This window comes from Nuphar pumila, chromosome 16, assembly GCF_984573655.1.
Source record: "Nuphar pumila chromosome 16, dmNupPumi1.hap1.1, whole genome shotgun sequence".
Lineage (NCBI taxonomy): Eukaryota > Viridiplantae > Streptophyta > Magnoliopsida > Nymphaeales > Nymphaeaceae > Nuphar > Nuphar pumila.
In genome coordinates this window covers 63,104,998-63,127,476 of record NC_143264.1, presented here as the reverse complement: position 1 = coordinate 63,127,476, position 22,479 = coordinate 63,104,998, and the positions used below count along the sequence as shown (strand labels likewise).

Here is a 22,479-nt window from a genome sequence, read left to right as displayed (position 1 = left end):
GGAATCATCTAAACCTACTTGAGGTGCATAAACACTAATAATATTAATAATATCCGTACCTAATACTAATTTAATAAGTAAAATTCTATCACCCTTCCTACGGACCTCAACTACATTATCTATAAACTGACGACTCATAGCAATCCCTACTCCATTCCTATTCCTATTTATTCCTATATACCAAATCTTATATCTCCAAGGTTCCTATTTATTCCTGTATACCAAATCTTGCGAGTGAAACGATCAGCTAAAATATGATTGCACAAATATTTGTGCATTAAGCATCTGATCACAATCTTGGGGCAGGGCCTGTGAGATGTGAGACCCAAGACCAGATGGAGAACGATGGAGGTGTTTAATGCACAATTGCTTTTTTGCAATCATATTGCACTCGATCGGGACTCCTTTTCTTAGGTACACGAGGATTGTCTTTGAGCCGTTTAGCAAATTTTCAAAGGATTTCTGGAAGAGAGAAAAAAGTCTCATAGGAAAAAAAAAAGTTTTGCCTATGATAGTTTTTGATATAAAAAGATTTTCAAAATAAAGTTTGTATAGCATGATAAAAACATAGTGAGAAAATGTGAAAAAATGAGAGAGAGGAGGAAGGTGGTGGGTGGTGGTGAGATGGACACTGGTGGTGATTGTGAGATGGGCTGTGATAGTGATGGTGGTGAAGAGTGTAAAATAAATTTTCTCTTGACAGGAAACATTCTTTCACCCCTCTCATGGAAGAATATTTTTTATATAAAGCTGTACTTTTTGTATAGCATGAGAAAAAAAAAATGAGAGAGAAGAGGAAGAAGGTGGTGCATGGTGGTAGTGATGGTGAGATGGGTGGTTGGGAATGTAAAAATAATTTTTCTCTTAGTAAATGTTTCTTATCAAAAAGTGTATTTTTTAGAAAACTCACTCAGCAAAAAAGTTTCTCAGTTAAACAATTCGTACTGATTTTTAATTTTGCATCACTTTTTCTACATCTTTATCTCTATAAACATGCCCTTAAAAAAACTCTCTCATAAAATAGGTTTCTCTTTTGAAAGGGTAGAAAAATCCGAACCAATTTTTCATTTTGCATTACTTTTCCTACATCTTTCTTGCTTCCAAACATGCCCAAAGAGCGGCAGGAATTTTTTTTCTCAAAAAGGTGTGAAGGTGTTTATAAGAAACGTTACATTTCTTACAAAGTGTGTTTGCAATACGAGATTCCCGTTTCCAGAGATATCAGATATGATGTTTGCTTACCTTCAACTTTTGGCATTGACATTCAAAATGTACCTTAATAAAATAGTGGAATCCTCTCGTGACAAAAAAGAAAAGAAAAGCCATTTTCATGCGAAAAATGAGTCATTTTCTCACTTTATGGGTGGATCAACCCTGGGCATTTGTTACACGCCATTGAGTGGGACCCAACTTTCATAAACGTCCTTAAGAAAATTCATTCAATTGCAACAGAGTTTGTTACACCCCCACCCAAGGGAAGCTGCTTTCCCTTCCTAGGGATGTCCAGGAGGGAAAGCTCTTACCAACGGGGGGAAGGTGTTCATATTTATTGCATTTATTACGTGGGCTGCTTCATCATATATTTCTCACTTAAAACCATTTGTTTTACCACTTTCACATTTGAAAGCGTGAAAATGATAAAAAAATGCAAGTATAAAAGAAAAACTGATAACTTTCAACCGTGCCAAACAAGAGAATTTTTTTTGAAAAAAAAAAATCTTAAAAAGTTTGATTTTTGATAAAAAAAATTCCTCAACCTGGGGAGGTGGAGAAAAAATTTCTATCAATTTTTTTGCATTAGAATAACTGTTCACCCACAACACATCATTCCATATGGATATGGTAGCCATGGGAAGAGCTTCCTCTGCCCCACAGCCATTTTTAGATCTCTTTCTGGCATGATCGACCACCTCTCTCTCTCTCTCTATATATATATATATATATATATATATATATATATATATATAGTTGAATCACCTTTCTCTAAGAATCATTCCTCATTTTCAGATTTCTCTCTCTTGCTTGATCGACCACCCATCTCTCTATCTGGTCGAATCACCTCTTTTTAAGAGCTGACCACTACCATTTTCAGATCTCTCTTTCTCTATCTGATCGAACCACCTCTCTATGAGAGGGGGTTGATCGACCCACTCTCATTTTTTGAACATTTTTCCCACTCTGTTTTTTCTCATGCTAGCTAGACAAACAAGCAAGAACTTTTCATTAAAAGTTATCGTATCAAAAATTTTCTTTTTCTATAAAAGTTTTTGTTGCTTCCAATCATGCCTTTAGGAAAGATGCATTCTTTTTAAAGAAAGACGGCCATTTTCAATATGTGGGCCCCACAATGCGTCCGCTTTTTCGTGTCAGCTTTGAGGAAACGACTTACTGTTTTATAGAAAAAGAGAGGATTTTTGCGTGAAACAAACAGCCCAAACCGAGCAGTTTTCCAAAAAGAATCCTCTCGAATAGACAGCTGGCGTCAAAAGCAAAATCGCTTTTCTTACCAATTCACTAACTTGTGAAGATATCATATCCTTGGAAGAAAGAAGAAAATGCCAGATCTGTCCCTTTTCTCACTTGTATATAGTGAGTAATGAGTCTAGTGACAAGAGGCCCGCCCCATGTTTTCCCTCTTACTTTTCTTCCGAGTTGAGGGCAGCCGGGGAGCCATGGCTGCGATCAGAGCCTTCTCTGGTATTGGTATCAACAGAGCCCTATCTCCCTCCGCGCTGACGCTCGTGGAGTGGTGGCTCATCCTCCTCCTCTTCTCCTGCGGGGCGGGTGTCCTCCGCGGTGGCGCTCAGGCCGCGGAAGAGGAGGGCGGCGCTGCTCCCAACACCTTTACCATATATAGCGTGTACTATCCGGAGACGCTGCTCAAGCCCTACGACTGGCGCTACCTCAGAGGTGCTTGTAGTTTTTTTCCCCCTTCCATCTCTACTTCTCTCTGGGTTTGGCTTGCTAACTTTGGTTGTTGAGTTTGGTTTTTTATGCTTGTTTGGTTCACGTTGAATTCTGATGGATGTTGAATTTCCGGTTTTGGAGCTTTCTTGGTCAATTTTGCTGCTTGATGTACGTTTGGCTCTCGTGGTTGATCTTTCTCTCTCTCTCTCACACACACACACATACACGCACACACACATTCTTAATTTTTTTGGGGGATCATATGCTTGGTAGATATTTACTAGGAAGTAGAAGATGCGAAGATTAGATTACCAATTGGACTTCCACTTAAGTTAAATAAATACAAACGTGATAATTAATAACCACTTAGAAAGAAAAGAAAATAAAAAAAAGATGTTGGCGTTTGAAGATGAAAGAATATCCAAGTTGTTGCAAAAAGTATGTGAATTACTGAAAAAGGATAAAAAATCAATTAGGAAACAAAAAAAAATATAACAAAGAATATGCATAGAAAAGTAGAAATTTTTGGGTGAAATTAATCGGATAAAAAATTTAGAATGCTAAAACATGAAGAGATTTGGACCCATACAAAGTTTTGCTATGAATTGAATGGTGAAAACCAACCACGTATGGATACCTTTTTATATTATTAATACATCATCTAGGAATTTTATGTGCAATATAATTTGGTTAATTGCTTTTGTCCTGTTTGGTTTTCTCCCCACGCTTGATACTATAGAAACTCATTCAAAGTGCACCTTTGATGGAGTCATGGATTATGTCATAGGTTCAAACCTTAACTGCTATATGCATAAAAAAAAATTAGAAATTAAATAATGATTAAACTACTTCATTGAAAACATGATTCAGGCAAAATCTGGTACAGCTCTTCCATGCATAGTAAGTGAGAAGTATGGGCTAGGCTACTGGGATTTGGATTCATCGTGTGAACATGGACAATGCAACCAGATGAAAATTAGGCACCACTCCTGAAAAAAAACAATAAATAAACGAAATAGAGATAGTAGTGCGCAAGTGATGCTAAAGTGCAAATAACATCAGTACCATCTCTTGTTCAACTGTGTTAAACGAAATTGCTAAGACTTAAAACTGCCTTCTACTTCCATGATACAAAAGCAATTCTAGTTGTTTGACTCAATATTTAGTACCTGTTGTTAATGAAGCATACCAATATTGTCTTATCTTACAGAGTATTAGAACTCATAGATTGGGCATTAGGCTACTCTTTTTTTCAATCCATAAATGGTAAGATGGTTATGTTGCCTATCAAACTTTGAGATGTTTTTAGGGGTTCACTGTTGCCAAACATATTAAAATTTCTGCTCACTTTACTGACAAACTGAAGATTTTTGAAAGTAGGTTATTAATGTACTTGTTATGAGGAAAAAATTGTTGTTGATATCATTCACTATGTTAGATTTTAGTCATTTTTTTGTATGTTTTCAGTGGAGCTACCAACTTGGTTTTCTTCAATATCCTTGGCTCTGATGACAAATTTACATCTGGTAAGTGTACATTATCTCGTCCTTATCTCTCACCTGTTATTAACATGCTTAACCCTGCATGTTAATGAGGTTGACCATATTTGTTTCGCTCCCAACATCCCAACAGATTTGTGGTCAATACTAAGGGTAATTAAGTTATTTTGAAAAGGCTAAGAGAGACGTCTACTAGTTGTACCTTGACAATTTAACAAATCTTTTAGCCAGTGTTTCTTTATAAAAATATTAAGTGCCTATGGTGGTTATAAATTTATGATAACGTGAGAAATGGCCATGTCATTTTGAAAACTTTTAAGGGCCAAGAAATGTGGTGATCTTGACATCCACTGCAAACTGGCTACACAATTCACACACTTTTTTTTGGTCATTTCTGCCTGTATTTTAGCATTATCAACATATGGAAAGCAGCATAGCTGGCAATGTCTAGGCCAATTGGTGCCACTCATGCCAATGCTATGATGCAATATCAGGAACAATCTTGTAAATGTCCTAAATTTTGAGCTACAAACATCATGTATACCAACACACACAAATATATGTATATATTTAGTCTCTGTGTGTTTGTGCATGTGCCCTCGTGCATGTGTGTATTTGGAGACTAAATATTTCAATTGTGTCTTGGATATATCCGATGATCTAGAAGGCAATCTGTTGGTTGCATCAACCTTTGCCTACTTAGCCTCTTTGACAACATCTTCTCATGGGTGGACTGTGAACTTTCTGCACATGGTGTTGCCTTAGGCCCTGTTTGGATGACAACGGGCAAAACCTGGTTTGCCAAAACCCAAAAATCATGGCTGTTTGGGTGACCAAAAACTAAACAAATAAAGACAAACTAAAAAAATAAAGGTGGCCATTTTCCGGCAAGTGGCTGGTTGGAAAATGGGCCGGAAAATGGCTGGCCAACCCAAAACACCTGAGAAAAAAAAAGAATGGCCGACCACCACCATAGCTTAAAAATAGAAAAAAAAACAGAGTTTCCGGAACAGTACCAGTCTGGCCACCTTGTGGCTGGTGACTTGCATCAAATGAAAGCATGAAGCTTGTATGCACAACCTCTATTTTGCATACGCTGCTGTGCTCATTTTCTTCTTCTAAGAAATAAAGTAAGGGCAATAATAATCCACTAATTGACATCTTTTTCTTTTAACTAACATCTCAAGAGATAAACAGTTTTATCTTTTTTTTATTCAGCATGCAATTTATCAATTAGTTTGCAAGTTGTATCAACTTAAAGGGCAAAACTGTGGCTTGGTCTCATCTACCAAGTTGAAATTGGAGACCCTAAAGTGACAGCCAAGTAGGGCTTGTAGTTCTGCATATCATGAATTTAGTTGATTCGATGGAATTGGAATGTCTTAAGGTATGTCCATGCTCTTTTTGTATAATAATATTCTTTAGATCAGGCTCAGCATTGTGGCCTATTTGTCTATCACCTTGTTGAGCTAGCTAGATCTTCACTCTTGGGTAAACTAACTTTGGCTCTTGCTTGTTAGTAAATGGGCTTGAGGATTGAGGCCATGTCTAATCCCATGTTGAATCCATTATGACTGTTAATCATTCGAAGAGGGACCTCTGGGCTTCTCACTATGGTCTTGTTCATAAATTCTACATGTTATCTAGCTACAAATTTGATTATGCTAGTTCTCATACCACTGTCCCTACCTAATATTTTAACCCGTTTTTTCACATTATCTCTCTATGGTGGCTAACTTTTTCACTTTGCATTATCTATGTCCATGAACATATTGGAGATTATATATGTTCTCCACCTACTACTACTTTTTTATTTTGCATTGACATTCGCCACAATGCACAACCATGCATGCTAGAGCGCATGGTATTAGTTCATTGATGTTCTTAATTGTGCCTTACTAGTGGTTTCCATTGACCAGGACAGAGAGAAATTAAGAAAACTCCCAATGGGTGAATTGCCTTTGGTATGCTATCGAAATGGTAGGCCTCCACTTCCAGATGCACCATCATCAGATTTGAGCCCAGGAGGTATTTTTAAGCTGTTATGTGAGTTTGTCACAATAAATGACTTCTCTTAGTTATTTTGGGTGCATTTGATTGTATATGGAAAGAAATCTTGGGTAAAGTTTTTCAAAAATATGTGGAGTCTACACCCTTCTCTTGTGGAAACTTTACCAGACAGTTTCTTCCAAAAATTGCCCATTTTTGGTAAAAAAAGGCACTACACGTGAGGGATTTTTTTCTTGAAAAAAAATCTTCCTTATGGGGTCCGTAGGGGAAAAACCTCTTTGAGAACAAGTCTCAAGGAACTTGTTTCCTTTTGCAATCAAACATGCCCTCAAAGCTTTAGTAAGACTTAGCAGGCATGCATTTTTGCAATTACTTTTGGTCTTGGGCCAAAACTTGTGTCTGTAAACAAATTTGTATTAGGTTTCTTATGCGGCAAATTCTGTCAGTTTGGGCAGCAAAAATTGGTTTGCTTTTGAATGGAAAACTGATAGCCATGAATCTCCTATTATTTGCCTAATATCTTAAGAGTGATATTAACGCTTAGAAGGAAGGATAATAATTTATTTTTTACACATTTTATTTGTGTAAAGTATAAATGACTCTAGATTTGTTTTATCATTTTATGATGATGATGATCTAACCTACATTTAAATTCATCATGCTGCAGCTTTAGATTTTCTCCGTAATGAGTTTATGGGGAATGATACAACTACAAACAATTCAAGCATGGAGCATTGTTTTTTCTTTCAGAGAAATATGGTGGTCACCTTGACAAATGAGCAGGTTGTTATGAAAGATATCTGTATTTAAAATATCTGGTTTATATATGTATTCTTTTTCTGTCACATGAAATTTAATAGTGAAAATTTTTTATTCCCAGAAATTATCAGAAAATGTCAGGAAAATATTTGGATGTTTCCTTAGTTCCAATTAAAAAGGCCTTTATTACTTTTTTCATTTCTTCATGTTTTTAAAAAAACACTGAAAAGTTATTTTCTTATTTTTCTTTTTTGAAACTTCTTTTTTTATCTCAATATTTATGAAAAAAATCGTGAGAAACTACTTTGATAAGGTATTTTCTGAAAGGAAATGAGAGTATTCAACTATGAACAAGAATGTCCACCAATAGATTCAAAAATTGACAAGCACAAAAGTGAACCACAAAGGGTACACTCACAAAACCCACAAAGGGCACACACAAAAAAGGCTCTCACAATTAACAAATTAATATTTTATTAATACCAAGTATGCAAAAAGCATACCACACAATGGGGAGGGATCCCCTATTTATATACACAAACAGGGAGAGAAAAGAGAGAACAAAATGGGCTAGAGAGAGCCCTCTCTAGCTGTTAGACTAGATGTAATCTAGCCGTTAGATCTAGTCCGCCGGCTAGAAATTATACTTGTTGGGCTTCGTCAACCTTGGTTGACTAGATTTAAAAAACAAAAAACAATAAAAAGAAAAGAAACAATATATATACGTATATGTATACATACATATATAGTATTGTATATATATATATATATATAATGTATTTACATTTTTAACACTCCCCCTCAATTTTACGGTATAATGATCGAAAGTTTGCCTAAAAAGAAGTGAAACCTAGGAGCTGAGAGAGGTTTGGTGAATAAATCTGCCAACTGTTACTTTGATGTAATATAGGGCAGATTAATGTTGCTATTTAGATACTCCTCTCGTACGTAGTGACAATCCATCTCGATATGTTTAGTGCACTCGTGAAAAATACATTTGCAGACAAGGTATATCGAACTTTTGTTGTCACAACACATTTTTTAGGCTCATGCTAATTGAATTCTCATATTTTTCAGCAAACTCCTTAGCCCCACCACTTCCATAGAGGTGGTCGACATGGCCCGGTATTCAACCTTTTGTTAATGAAAGCGAGACCTTTGTTGGTTCTTGCATCGCCACGAAATTAGGGATTCACCTAAAAATACACAAAAACCCGTGGTTGGATGCTTGTTATTGGGATCACTTCCATAGTCAGCATCAATATAAACAATTAAATTTAATGTAAACGAAGAAGACAAGAAAAGGCCTCTAGAGACAAAAGTTTTAATGTATCTAATAATTCGTAGTATGACTCCCATGTGAACAAAAGTTGTTGCATGTTGAAAATGAATAGTTGTGTGTACGATGTGTGTTATATCAAGTCTAGTAATGGAAAGGTAAGAAAGTGTCTTGATAAGCTGTCTAGAACGAGTAGGGTCTTCAAGCGGTTCTCTATTATCAATTTTCATCTTGACATTGACAACCTTAGGGGGTATCTGCTTTCTTATCATATGTGATTCCAGACCTGAAAGTAATATAAGAGGTAAATTTAGACAGTGATAACAAATATCCTCTAGGAGAAAAAACAACTTCAATTTCTAAAAATTATCTTAAGAAACCCAAATCAGTCATTTCAAAATGATTTTTGAGCAGTTTTTTATTATGTTCAACTCCTTGTTTATCTCCTACACTGATGATCATGTCGTCCACATACAATGTCGTCCACATACAGGAAAAAAATAATAATACTTGCATTCGTTTTCTTAACAAATAAAGCAGTGTTAGTCAAACGAGTTCTAAAACCAATATCAAACATAACCTTATTGAATTTGTCATACTATGCTTTCAATTCTTGTTTTAAACCATAAAGTGCTTTATTTAAGCAAATAGCTTTTTCCTTAGGAATGCTCGTACCTAAAGGTGACTCCATGTATACTTCAACTAAACTTCCATTAAGGAAGACATTTTTGACATCCATCTAATATATAAGCCATCTTTTAGTGGAGGCTACTGCTACTAATGTCCTAATGGTGGTTATCTTAGCCATAAGAGACAAACTTTTCTCATAATCTATACCATATTCTCGGGAATATCTTTTGGCAACTAATCTGACTTTATATTTTTCTAGGGTCTCATTACTTTTGGTTTTTACATTGTATACTCATTTACAACCTATAGGTTTCTTGTTTTATGGAATGTCTTGAAGTGTCCAAGTGTTGGCCTTTTCGAATACTTTTAACTCTACCCTCATGGCTTCTTCCCACTCGGAAAGTCCCTTGGCTTGGGCATAGGTTGAAGGTTCTACGAAGGTATGAATTACCGTGATACATGTCTTGTACTTGGATGAAAAAGAGTCATAAGAGAATTTTTTCTAGTGACCTAGAGGTTCTAGATGATTTTCTTGATTGCACTTCATGTTGATTTTCGACCTCAGAATATTTTCAAGTGCATACGAGGGTTTAGGGATACTACATCTGGAATACTGCAAGTAGTTTTTGTCACCATGGGATTGCTCTTCACTAATCACATCATTTATAATTTCATTATCATTATCAAGATCAAACTCACAATCACACTCATCAACACCTTTCTTTGAAGCAAAGTCAAGAAAAAAAGTACTCAGTTAATTATAACCTTTTTGGTCAAGCAAAGTCAAGCAAGAAAGCTTTTCATCGTCAAAGAAGTTTTCCTTTTCTAAGAACGTCATATTTCTTGAAACAAATAATTTTCCATTTTTAGGGTCATAACACCTATAATCTTTTTGGTTATAAGCATATCCAAAAAAGATACAAGAAATGACCCTAGGTGAGAATTTATCATTTTTATGGGTAAAAATAAAACATTCGCAACAAAAACTTCTCAACCTAGAATAGTCAGGGGAGATATTTTGTAATGAAGATGGCATTCTATTTATAAGATGCACAACGGTTAAAATGACTTCACCCTAGAAAACCTTAAGAACATGATTGGCAATAAGTTCTTGCAGTTTCTATAATGTGCCTATGTTTTCCTTTGTCTAAGCCATTCTGTTGTAGTGTGTGTAGGCAAAATCTTTGATGTGTAATGCCATGTAGGTTGAGATATTCTTTAAATTCCTTTGATAAAAATTCTCTCCTCTGAATCAGTATGAAAAATAAAAATGTTATTGCCAAACCTATTTTTGACTAAGTTATGAAAGTTTTGAAAATGTGAGAAAATTGTAGATTTATGTTTAAGGAAGTAGATCCAAGTATATTTAGAGAAGTCATCCAGAAAAATCACATAATACGCATAGCCACCTTTTGACATAATTGGTGCCTTACTTTAAACATTCGAATGAACTAACTCAAGCGGTCTAGTAGAGACAAAAGTTCTTTCATAAAAAGGTAATCTTTTCATTTTGCCAAGAATACAATCATCACAAGTAAAATTATCAATGTTATAAAAAATTTTCTAGTTTAATAAAAAAAGAACTTTGGATACATTTGGATGTCTTAATCTTCTATGCCATAAGTTTAAATCTAATTTTTGTATATTACAACAAAAAGTATTCTTGGTCTTCTAAAAAAAGTTCATGTAGTAGAGGTCTCTTTCTTTATGGCCTTGCCCAATCACTTTTCCTGACTGGCGATCCTGCACCCAACAGTCATTCAATGAGAAGGAGATATTACAACCACGTTTTGATATTTGTGAAATAGATAAAAGATTTAAATTTAATTTTAGTATATATCTAATTTTTGGAATTGAAATCTTTTAAGAGTTTTTGAAAGGTTTTTTTCAAGATTTTCTATTCCTTTGATTTCAAGAGATATACCATCGATAGTGAAAACATTAGGCACACTTGAGTTAATTCAATATTTGGATAAAATATCAAAATTTGAGATCATGTGACATGATTTAACGCCCCAACAATTTTAACCTTAATTATAGTTCAAATATTGAAATTTCGAGACCATTTTTTTTATAAGTATAAGTAAATCAGATCTTATAATGCGGAAACGATTTTTAAAAACGGTTAAAACTTTGAGCGCGGTTATACTAAAGATAACAATCAAATCAAAATGTACGAGATATACACATTTCAAACCACGTATAATATAAGACTGAAATATGAAGAATTTTAATTTCATTTCAAATCAAAGTATGAAAACAATACTTTAATATCTACATGATCAAATACTTAAAACGAAAAGATCATGAATACCAAAATCGCAATGTAAGAGTGGACCCTCGAGGATGCAGCTCAACCAACCCTTCGCTCCAACTACTCATCATACTTTACCTGCATTACCTGTCCCCCATAAAACGGGGTCAGACTCACTAAAGTCTGGTAAAGCAACCCAAACTCAAACTTAAAAAAAACATATCAAACATTTAAAGGTAATGATATATTATTCATCCATCGTCAAGTGATAGACAAAGGAACAACGTCCTATGAGTCATTCATTAAAAGCATTTCATCACTTAATATTCTATTCAACCTTAACTCACGTAATAAAGCATAATCTATATGCATTCAAGTCATACAAGTCATCGCATATATATATATATATATATATATTCAGATCTTTGCATCATTTTCATATGCATTCATAATTCTTATAAACAATAAGTCAAATCACATTTGACCATTCCAACGTGAAACACACGTACATACCTTATAAGTAATTTAATTAGATATTCATGATACACATCAATCATGATACATAGGTGTGATATATTTACTCAAACAATCATAATGCAATCATTTGCAATGAAACTATTTAGGCGTGATGTATCATTCACTTAATAAGTCAAAACTAGTCATTTGTAGGCGTGATGTGTCATTCACCTGTATGCTAACATAAACGTCACAATCGTAACCTCATATCAAGATCTAAAATCAATAAGGATTTGATTATCATATCTGAGTTCAATATATAATCATGCTATAATAGAAAAGCTAAATCTATAGATTTATAACTGGTTATCTCAATCAACTCAAAAGATCACCACAATTCATCATAACATTTCATTTATTCATAATAAAGATTTACAAAATCCACGCCGGATTACTTGGTCTGGAAAATGTACAACCTCACAAGGAGTTACTGTTAAAATATATGTAATCAATATATATATATATATATATATATATATATATATATATGTATATGTTTATCACACACTACCCGATAAGGAGTAGTTTTGTAAACTCGCCCGATAGGGGCATTGTAGTCTTTTTTTACTTTTCTTCTTTTTCCTTTTTTTCTTCTTTTTTTTTGTTTCTTTTTTGTTCTTTTTGTGCATTAAATGCACAGCCATTGGGGGGCCCAACAAAGAGTCGTTGGGCCCCCAACGATCACAATTGTGACCGTTGGGAGCCCAACGGCTCCTTGTTGGGACTCCCAATGGTCCCTCTCTCTCTATTTTCTCTAACTCTCCCTCACTTCTCTCTTGCCTATAAATAAGTGGGGTCTCCCCCTTTGTAATGTGTGGCTTCTTCAAGCCTCTTTGTGCCTTTATAAGATTTTATGCTTTCTAGCCATTATTGGCTTTTGTGTATGTCCTCTTTTGGACTTGTTCTTTGATTTCTATGTGTGAATGTCCATTGTAGGACATACTTTCTTTTTTCGCATATTTCATTACATGGTATCAGAGCCTTGGTTGTGCTCTTGATTCATATAGCTAGTTTTCTAGTTATTCCTCTCTCTTGGTTTGTCCTTCATTCTTGATTATATGATGGAAGGAGAACAAAAGATTGATCTCTCCTTGAAGCTTAATGGTACTAACTACATGATGTGGGCCGCCGCCATGGAGAACAACCTCAAAGGTAAAAAGCTTTGGGGATATGTTATGGGCACCATTAGGGAACCTCAACTTCAACTTACGAAAATGGATGGTGATCAAGAAAAAGCTCTAGAAGGAAATGCTCGCATGAAGGCTATTGAAGATCACCAATCGAAGGTAGAAGATTGAGAAAGTAAGCATGCAAAAATTCTTGCATGGTTCATGAACAATGTGGAGCTAAAGATTTGCGCCAACATTGCTAAATTCCGCCTAGCAAATGAAGCATGGTTCTTTATGAAAGATATGTATACCCAAAAAGATCTTGCTCGTCAATTCTTTATCCAAGAAAAAATCCGTACTATTAAGCAAGGTGAAATGAGTGTAAGAGATTACTATAGCACTCTTGGACCCTTATGGGATAAGCTATCCCTTCTTGAACCCAAATGGGTATCTAGTGAAGATGTGAAAATGAGAAGAGAACAAATGAAAAAAGAACACTTTTTCCATTTTTTACATGGGCTTAGGCCCGAATATGAACAAGTTAGATCCTCCCTTCTTCATAGATCTAAACCTCTTCCATTGGAAGATGCCATAGCCGAAATATGCCAAGAAGAAACACGTCTTGGCATGATTAAAGGAGGAGATAAAGTTCTTGCCGTGTCTAAACCCGGCAATCATATGAAAGCTTATAAGCCTCCACACTTTGGGAGGCAAAATAACTATAATGGCAATTATAGGAAAGCCATTTGCCATCATTGTCAAGAACCGGGTCATATAAGACCTAATTGTCCGAAGATAAATGAACCTCCAAAAGGTAAAGTTGCTATTATTGAAGAAATTTTTCAAAAGGAGGAGCCAATGAAAGGGAAAGAATTCTTTTCTCTTGCTCAACTATCCGAAGCACTTCAAATTCTACTCAAATCGCCATCAACTTCGGGAGCCGCCATTGCCTCTTCCTCTCCTCCAGGTATGCCTTCTTGGATTCTTGATTTTGGAGCATCCTTTCATATGACCCCTATTGAAAATGGACTATCCAATGTATGTAGCAACTCCAAAAATTCGTTTGTTTCCACCGCCGATGGTACCTCTTTACAAGTTAAAAGTTTTGGAACTTTAAACTTTTCAAAAGATTTTTTTGTGCCAAACGTAAGGGTAATACCTCAACTTAATTTAAATTTTTTATATGTTTCTCAAATATGTGATCATGGATGTGAAATCTCTTTCTCAACCAAGGATTTCTCTATACAGGATCTCCAGTCCGGGAAGCGGATTGGGCAAGGCCATAGGAGGGGAGATCTCTACTACATGAACAATTTGAAACTTCCCACTAACTCATTTTGTAATCATGTCCAAGATAAAAATATTGAAACTTGGCATCAAAGACTTGGACATCCAAGCTTCTAAAAAATGTACTCTTCCTTTTGGAAAGAAATTTTGTATGAAGCCAAAAACATTCCTCAATGGGTTGAAGCCATGAAACTAGAACTTAGTGCCCTTGAAAAGGCTAAAACTTGGGAAATAACTTCGTTACCCACTGAAAAGAAATCTATTGGATGTAAATGGGTCTTCAAAATTAAAACTAAAAGTGATGAGTCATTAGAACGTTATAAAGCTAGGTTGGTAGCCAAAGGATATGCTCAAGAGTACGGAATAGACTATGAAGAAACCTTCGCTCCCGTAGCTAGAATGACTAGTGTTAAGACTCTTATTGCGGTTGCATCCGTTATAAAATGGCCTATCTATCAATTGGATGTTAAGAACACATTTCTTAATGGCGAACTAAGTGAAAAGGTCTATATGGATCCTCCACCAAGAGTATCTATTGGTGAAAATAAAATTCTTAAACTTAAAAAGGCACTATATGGGTTAAAACAAGCTCCAAAGGCTTGGCATGACAGATTTAACAATGTAATGACTAGCTTAAATTTTCGTTCATGTTATACTGACACTGCGTTGTTTGTGAAAAGTGCAGGGTCCTCTTTAGTAATTCTACTACTATATGTTGATGATATGATCATCACTGGAAGTGATGAGCAAGGAATCCATGATATTAAGAAAATTTTAAAAGAAAATTTTGACATGTCTGACCTTGATTTCTTAAGATAAGGTATTGAAGTTGCCTATTTTCCTCGAGGGTATATTCTCTCTCAGATGAAACTTGCCACTGACATTTGTTCCAAGTCTGGAATTTCGGATAATAAGAAGACAAAAACCCCTGAGGTTATCAATGCAAAGCTAAGGCTAGAAGATGGGACACTTCTCGAGAATCCTACTCCGTACCGTCAACTCGTTAGGTCTCTGACATACTTATCCATCACTCGGCCAGACATAGCTCATGCAGTTCACTCTGTCAGTCAGTTTCAACATGCACCCACAACTGTGCACATGAGTGCAGTCTTAAGGATTGTCAGATATATTAAATACACCATAACTAAGGGAGTTTTTCTTTCCTCTTCATCATCTCTTGATTTAATTGCTTATACAGATGCTGATTGGGGAGGAAATCCCAATGATAAAGTCTCAACCACTGGTTTTTGTGTTTTCCTAGGTGACTCTATGATTTCTTGGAGATGCAAGAAGCAACACAAAGTGTCATTGTCCTCAACAGAAGCGGAGTATCGTGCAATGACCACTACAACCATGGAGCTTGTGTGGCTTAGAAGTCTCCTCAGTGATATGGGCATCATCATCTCAGTTTCTTCGAAGATGTGTTGCGATAACAAGAGTGCTATCTATATTGCAAGCAATCACACCTTCCATGAGCGTACTAAACACATAGAGATGGATTGCCACTATGTTCGAGATGAATACCTAAAAGGCACCATAGCACTGCCTTACGTCACATCCGAGTACCAGTTGACGAACTTCTTCACCAAAGCCCTTGTTGCTCCTCGTTTCATGTTTCTTCTCAACAAGCTTTCGGTTATATCCCCGTAAAGCTTGAGGGAGGGTGTTAAAATATATGTAATCAATATATATATATCTATATATATATATATAAATATGTTTATCACACACTACCCGATAAGGGGTAGTTCTGTAAACTCGCCCAATAGGGGCATTGTAGTCTTTTTTTACTTTTATTCTTTTTCCTTTTTTTCTTATTTATTTTTTGTTTCTTTTTTGTTCTTTTGTGCATTAAATGCACAACCATTGGGGGGCCCAACAAAGAGTCGTTGGGCCTCCAACGGTCACAATTGTGACTGTTGGGAGCCCAACGACTCCTTGTTGGGACTCCCAATGGTCCCTCTCTCTCTATTTTCTCTAACTCTCCCTCACTTCTCTCTTGCCTATAAATAAGTGGGGTCTCCCCCTTTGTAATGTGTGGCTTCTTCAAGCCTCTTTGTGCCTTTATAAGATTTTATGCTTTCTAGCCATTATTGGCTTTTGTGTATGTCCTCTTTTTGACTTGTTCTTTGATTTCTATGTGTGAATGTCCATTGTAGGACATACTTTCCTTTTCCGCATATTTTATTACAGTTACCGCCCTAGACGGATGGTCTGCCTAGTCTTGGACAATGCACTTCCTTACAAGAATATACCATCTTCGTGAGCTACCCGCTCTTGGATAATGCACTCTCTCACAGAGACTTACCGCTCTAGCCGGATTACCTGATCCGGTCATTCACACCCTCACATAGAATCCTTTGGGAATAGTTCCTCAACGGGTACTATATCCAGTGAAAACTATTATGATACATGCATCAATACAATTGACCACTCTCAGAGTCGATAGCCATCAACACGGGCATAGGCATGTATACAGTCAAAGCATCACATCATACATCACTTCATATGGCATTAAATTATAAAATCACACATTTAACCAATAAGGCTTCATAAACTAAAGTTCACTATTGAACTTAAACATTTATCGCATACATTCATAATTTCATTTCATGTAACATTTAAATCATATCATACATAAGCATATTATCCTACACATCATATCATCGCCACAAAGAACATTGCACTTCGTAAATTGAACCTCGAAGTATGCGTAAACAAAACATGAGTTCTATGCATGCATACATGAACATGCATATTTCATAATACAAAACAACTAAATCTCAACATACATAACTCTTACGTAGTTCGAGATTTGTACACACGATAAAAGTCATATGCATTTTTCACCACATGAATCGATATATCACCTTAGATATAATTGTGTAAGGGTTGGTCCAAATCTCATTGACCATCCTACCATACATCATACACATATATTTCTTAAGCAAACAAGGCATAGAAGTTTAAAACAATTTATAACATTCGCATGCATTCTTCTATACAAGAATAAATGAGTCCATCATATTGTTAAATTATGTACATAATCATATAATGTAATATTTATATATATTATATATATATAAGGTAATACATATACATATATTAATATATATGTATATGTATCTACTTATTATATATATATAAAATATATATTTCTATTTGTTTAGCTGTAGGGGTAGTTTAGTCTTTTCCTCTGTTTTACGCACATTCACTTTATGAATGTGATTGTAAATTTATTTTATTTTTCTTTCTTTTTGTCTTTTTTATTTCTTTTATGTAAAGTACCAAAAGGTACCTTGGGGGGTGTAATGAAATAAGCGGAAGTAACCAAGAATGCTAAAGCATTCACTATGTCCCACACGGACAAGTGCAACAAGCACAAGAGAGAAAATCCACTAAGGGATATACAAAGGGCCTTATAAAAAGGCTAAACACATGAAAAATAATATCACTATTATTGAAGAGGAGCTCTCAAGAGCAATACAACATACATGGGGGGTTCCCCCTATTTATAAGAAGAGGAGACCAAAGGGGCTCCCAATAGAGTCGTTGGGAGCCCCCAACGGTCACATATGTGACCGTTGGGGGGCCCAACGACTCCATTGTGGGGCCCCTTTTCGGTATCCAAAAAATACAAAAAATAAAATTAAAAAGAAAAATAAAAAATAGTGAAATACGAGAAACAAAATAAGTACCCCTATGGGGTACTTTGTGAAATGACCATAATACCCCTATCGGGTATTATGGTATTATTACATATGTTTTAACACCCCCCCTCAAACTTTACGGGGGAATGACCGAAAGTTTGCCAAGGAGGAACAAGAAGCGAGGAGCAGGCAGGGCTTTGGTGAAGAAGTCAGCAAGTTGATATTCTGAAGTGACATATGGCAGTGTTACTGTCCCACGAAGATATTCATCACGTACATAATGACAGTCCATTTCAATATGTTTCGTCCTCTCATGGAAAGTGTGGTTGCTGGCAATGTAGATAGCACTTTTGTTGTCGCAACAAAGCTTCGAAGCCCCGGTAATTTCGACTCCCATATCTTGAAGAAGACTTCGAAGCCACACCAGCTCCATTGTAGTGGTTGCCATAGCCCTGTATTCTGCTTCAGTAGAAGACAATGAGACTTTCTGCTGTTTCTTGCACCTCCAAGCAATTAGCGAATCTCCTAGGAACACATAAAAGCCAGTAGTTGAGATTCGATCATTTGGGTTTCCTCCCCAGTCAGCATCAGTATAAGCTAGTAAATCTAAGGAAGAGATTGAGGATAGGAATAGCCCTTTAGTCAAAGTATTTTTAATATATCGAATGATCCGGAGCACAGCACTCATATGCACAGATGTAGGAGCATGCTGAAATTGGCTTGCAGAGTGCACATCATGAGCAATATCGGGCCTAGTGATAGTCAGATAGGTGAGGGAGCCTATGAGTTGCCTGTAGGGCGTAGGATCATCCAGCAGAACTCCATCCTCCAGTCGTAGTTTAGCATTGATAACCTCGGGAGTCTCCACATTTTTATCATCTGAAATCCCAGATTTGGAACATATGTCGGCAGCAAGCTTTATCTGTGACAGTATATACCCTCGAGGAGAGTATGCGACTTCTATACCAAGAAAGTACCTGAGAAAACCCAGATCAGACATATCAAAATTATGTTTTAACATATTTTTAACTTTAAGAATACCGCTTTCATCATTGCCAGTGATGATCATATCATCAACATAAAGCAGAAGGATGATGATACTATTACCTGCATTTTTAACAAAAAGAGCAGTGTCAGTATAACATGAGCGAAATCCCAATTGTAACATGATAGCACTAAATCTATCATACCAAGCCTTAGGGGCTTGTTTAAGACCATATAAGGCTTTTAATAACCGAAGGGTTTGACCTTGGTTAACACTGATTCCCGGCGGAGGGTCCATATATACTTCTTCATTCAACTGACCATTAAGAAAGGCATTTTTAACATCTAATTGGAATATAGGTCATTTTTTGGATGATGCTACCGCAATTAAAGTTCTAACGCTTGTCATGCGAGCCACGGGAGCAAAAGTCTCCTCATAATCGATGCCATATTCTTGTGAGTATCCTTTAGCAACTAATCTAGCTTTATAGCGCTCTAGGGAACCATCACTTTTTGTTTTGACTTTGTAGACCCATCGACATCCTATAGCTTTCTTATTTGGAGGAAGGTGAACTATTTCCCAAGTTTTAGCTTTATTTAAAGCATCTAGTTCAACTTTCATTGCTTCAACCCAATGAGGTATACTTTTTGCTTGATTATAATGGGAGGGTTCATAGTAAGAATGCAAGGCTATTAGACAAGCTCTATATTTAGGTGAAAGAGTTTCATATGAGACAAACCTATTAGGTGGAATTGATTCTCTAGAAGAACGCCTAAGGGAGGTTTCTTCTAGGGGTTCATTAAGCCGCAAGAATTTTTCTAAAGCACTAATAGGTTGGGCTTCCTCACGCCGAGTGTATACTTGGAGATTATCACCATTAGTTGGTGATACATCATCATCATGAGAATCATGAGTATTTTCTAAAATTTCCGGATGACTCAAAGAGTCATCATTTGAATCTTCTAAAAGATCATTGATAAACATATAATCAATTTCATTTGATTTTTCCAATATGTCAAATCCATTTTCATCTTCTAAAAAGGTTACATCTTTGGAGACAAATAACTTATTGTTTTTATGATCAAAGCATCTATAGCCTTTTTGATTTTCACCATATCCTAAAAATACACATTCTATTGCTTTAGGTGACAATTTATCTCTTTTATGTAAAAGAACAAAGCATTTACACCCAAAAATCCGAAGACGATTGTAGTCAGGTGTCATATTAAAAAGTTTTTCATAAGGAGAGATATTATTCAATTTTGAAGATGGCATCCTATTGATTAAATAGGTGGAGGTTAACACGGCTTCGGCCCAAAAAGTTTTAGGAATATTTTTAGAAATGAGTAAGGATCTAGTGGTTTCCAAAATATGCCTATGTTTTTTTTCCGCTAGACCGTTTTGTTGAGGAGTTCTTGGGCAAGATTTTTGATGACAAATGCCATGTTGTTTTAGATATGTTTGAAAATCATTTGATAAGTACTTTCCACCCGAATCGGATCTAAGAATGGATATTTGACTTTGAAATTGATTTTGAATTTTTGCATGGAATTCTTTAAAGAAGTTAAAAACTTCCGATTTAAAGTTAAGAAAATAAATCCATACATATCTAGTATAATCATCAATAAAAGTAACATAATATGAATAACCACCTTTAGATAGAACCGGAGATGGCCCCCAAACATCAGAATGCACCAATTCAAAAGGTCTTGTTGTCACAAAGGATCTAATAGGAAAAGGAGTAGACTTCATTTTGCCAAAAATGCAATCTTTGCAATTGATATCTTTTTCTTTACAAAACTTGTGTCCAAAAGGAAAAAGATACATTTTAGAGTAACTTGGATGTCCAAGCCTTTTATGCCAAGTTTCAATATTTTTGTCTTGGACATAAGTACAAAATGAGGTATTTGGAAGTATTAAATTATCCATAAAATAAAGGTCTCCCTTCCTATGGCCTTGCCCAATCCGCTTCTCGGACCGGAGATCCTGCACAAAGCACCCTTGGGATGTGAAAGATATTTCACATCCATGGTCGGCTATTTGAGAAACGGAAAAGAGGTTAAGATTTAATTTTGGAACTATTCTAACTTTTGGAACAAGGAAATTTTGAACATTTTTAGAATCAAGAGTTCCAACACCATTTATTTTGAGAAAAGTTCCATCGGCCGTAGAGACACAAGACATTTTTGAATTGGTGTGCACATTGGTTAATGCATTTTCATGAGGGGTCATGTGAAAAGAAGCTCCGGAATCTAAAATCCAAGAGTACGTACCGGGAGGTGATGATGAGGCAATGGCGGCACCGGAGGTGGAAGAAGTGACCTTTAAAATTTGTTGAAGAGCCAAGGAGATTTGTCCAAGAGTGTCTTTGAGATCCCCGTTCTTGCCGTCATCTTCTTTGGTGGTGGATTCTTCAATGGAAGCCACCTTTGGCTTGAATGCCCCATTTAGCTTTGGGCAAACGGGTTTAATATGTCCCGGCTCATAACAATGGTGACATATAATCATTTTTCTTCCACCACTCCCTTGCTTACCAAAATGAGGTGGTTTGTATGTTTTAACATGATTGCCGGGTTTAGATACGGCAAGAACTTCCTCTATGCTTTTTCCCATGCTATGCCTAGTCTCTTCTTGAGTAATCTCGGCAATAGCTTCTTCTAAGGGAGGAAACGTGGATCTATGGAGAAGTGAGGATCTCACTTGTTCAAATTCGGGACGAAGCCCAAATAAAAATTGAAACAATCTATCTTGTTCCATTTGTTTTTGTCTTAGAACCACATCCTCCATAGATACCCATTTAGGCTCTAAAAGAGCCAATTCATCCCACAAAGGATTTAGAGCACTATAGTAATCTTGTATGCTCATGTCACCTTGTTTTGTGGTTCTTACTTTTTCTTGCAAGAAATAAGCTCTTGCAAGATCCTTTTGGGTAAACATACCCTTCATAAAAAACCAAGCTTCATTTGCCCGGCGGAATTTTGCAATATTTGCACATACCTTAAGTTCGACATTATTCATAAACCATGCTAGGATTTTTGCATGGTTGCTCTCCCAATCTTCCATTTGATGATTATAATCTTCAATGGCCTTGAGACGAGCATCGCCTTCAAGTGCTTTCTCTTGATCTCCTTCCATCTTTGTGAGCTTAAGTTGGGGTTCCGGAACGGTTCCCATTACATAACCCCAAAGCTTCTTGCCTTTGAGATTATTCTCCATTGCGGATGCCCACATCATGTAATTTTTTCCATTGAGTTTGAATGATAGATCGATCTTGACTTCCATTGCTACACAAGGAAGATGTGAGAAAGAAAGGAAGTAGAGAGAGACAAGATTTTACCTTTAGAAGATCTTATGGCTCTGATACCATGTAATGAAATAAGCGGAAGTAACCAAGAATGCTAAAGCATTCACTATGTCCCACACGGACAAGTGCAACAAGCACAAGAGAGAAAATCCACTAAGGGATATACAAAGGGCCTTATAAAAAGGCTACACACATGAAAAATAATATCACTATTATTGAAGAGGAGCTCTCAAGAGCAATACAACATACATGGGGGGTTCCCCTATTTATAAGAAGAGGATACCAAAGGG

At 36.0% G+C, this 22,479-nt stretch overlaps 1 protein-coding gene across 4 annotated transcripts in view; it reads left to right on the top strand.

Moving 5' to 3' along the window:
* The first annotated feature begins 2,614 nt into the window (after nucleotides 1-2,614).
* LOC149813357 (transmembrane protein-like protein) overlaps nucleotides 2,615-22,479 on the top strand; it is a 79,368-nt gene continuing 59,503 nt past the window's right edge. Inside the window, exons 1-4 of one of the 4 annotated variants that reach the window (XM_089992011.1) lie at nucleotides 2,619-2,910; nucleotides 4,375-4,433; nucleotides 6,326-6,434; nucleotides 7,084-7,199. In XM_089992011.1, the coding sequence (XP_089848137.1) occupies nucleotides 2,625-2,910; nucleotides 4,375-4,433; nucleotides 6,326-6,434; nucleotides 7,084-7,199 (570 nt within the window). In that variant the 5' untranslated portion in view covers nucleotides 2,619-2,624. Of the gene's footprint in view, nucleotides 2,911-4,374; nucleotides 4,434-6,325; nucleotides 6,435-7,083; nucleotides 7,200-22,479 lie in introns of those variants that run through there. The other 3 variants (XM_089992012.1, XM_089992013.1, XM_089992014.1) reach the window with 3 other exon arrangements.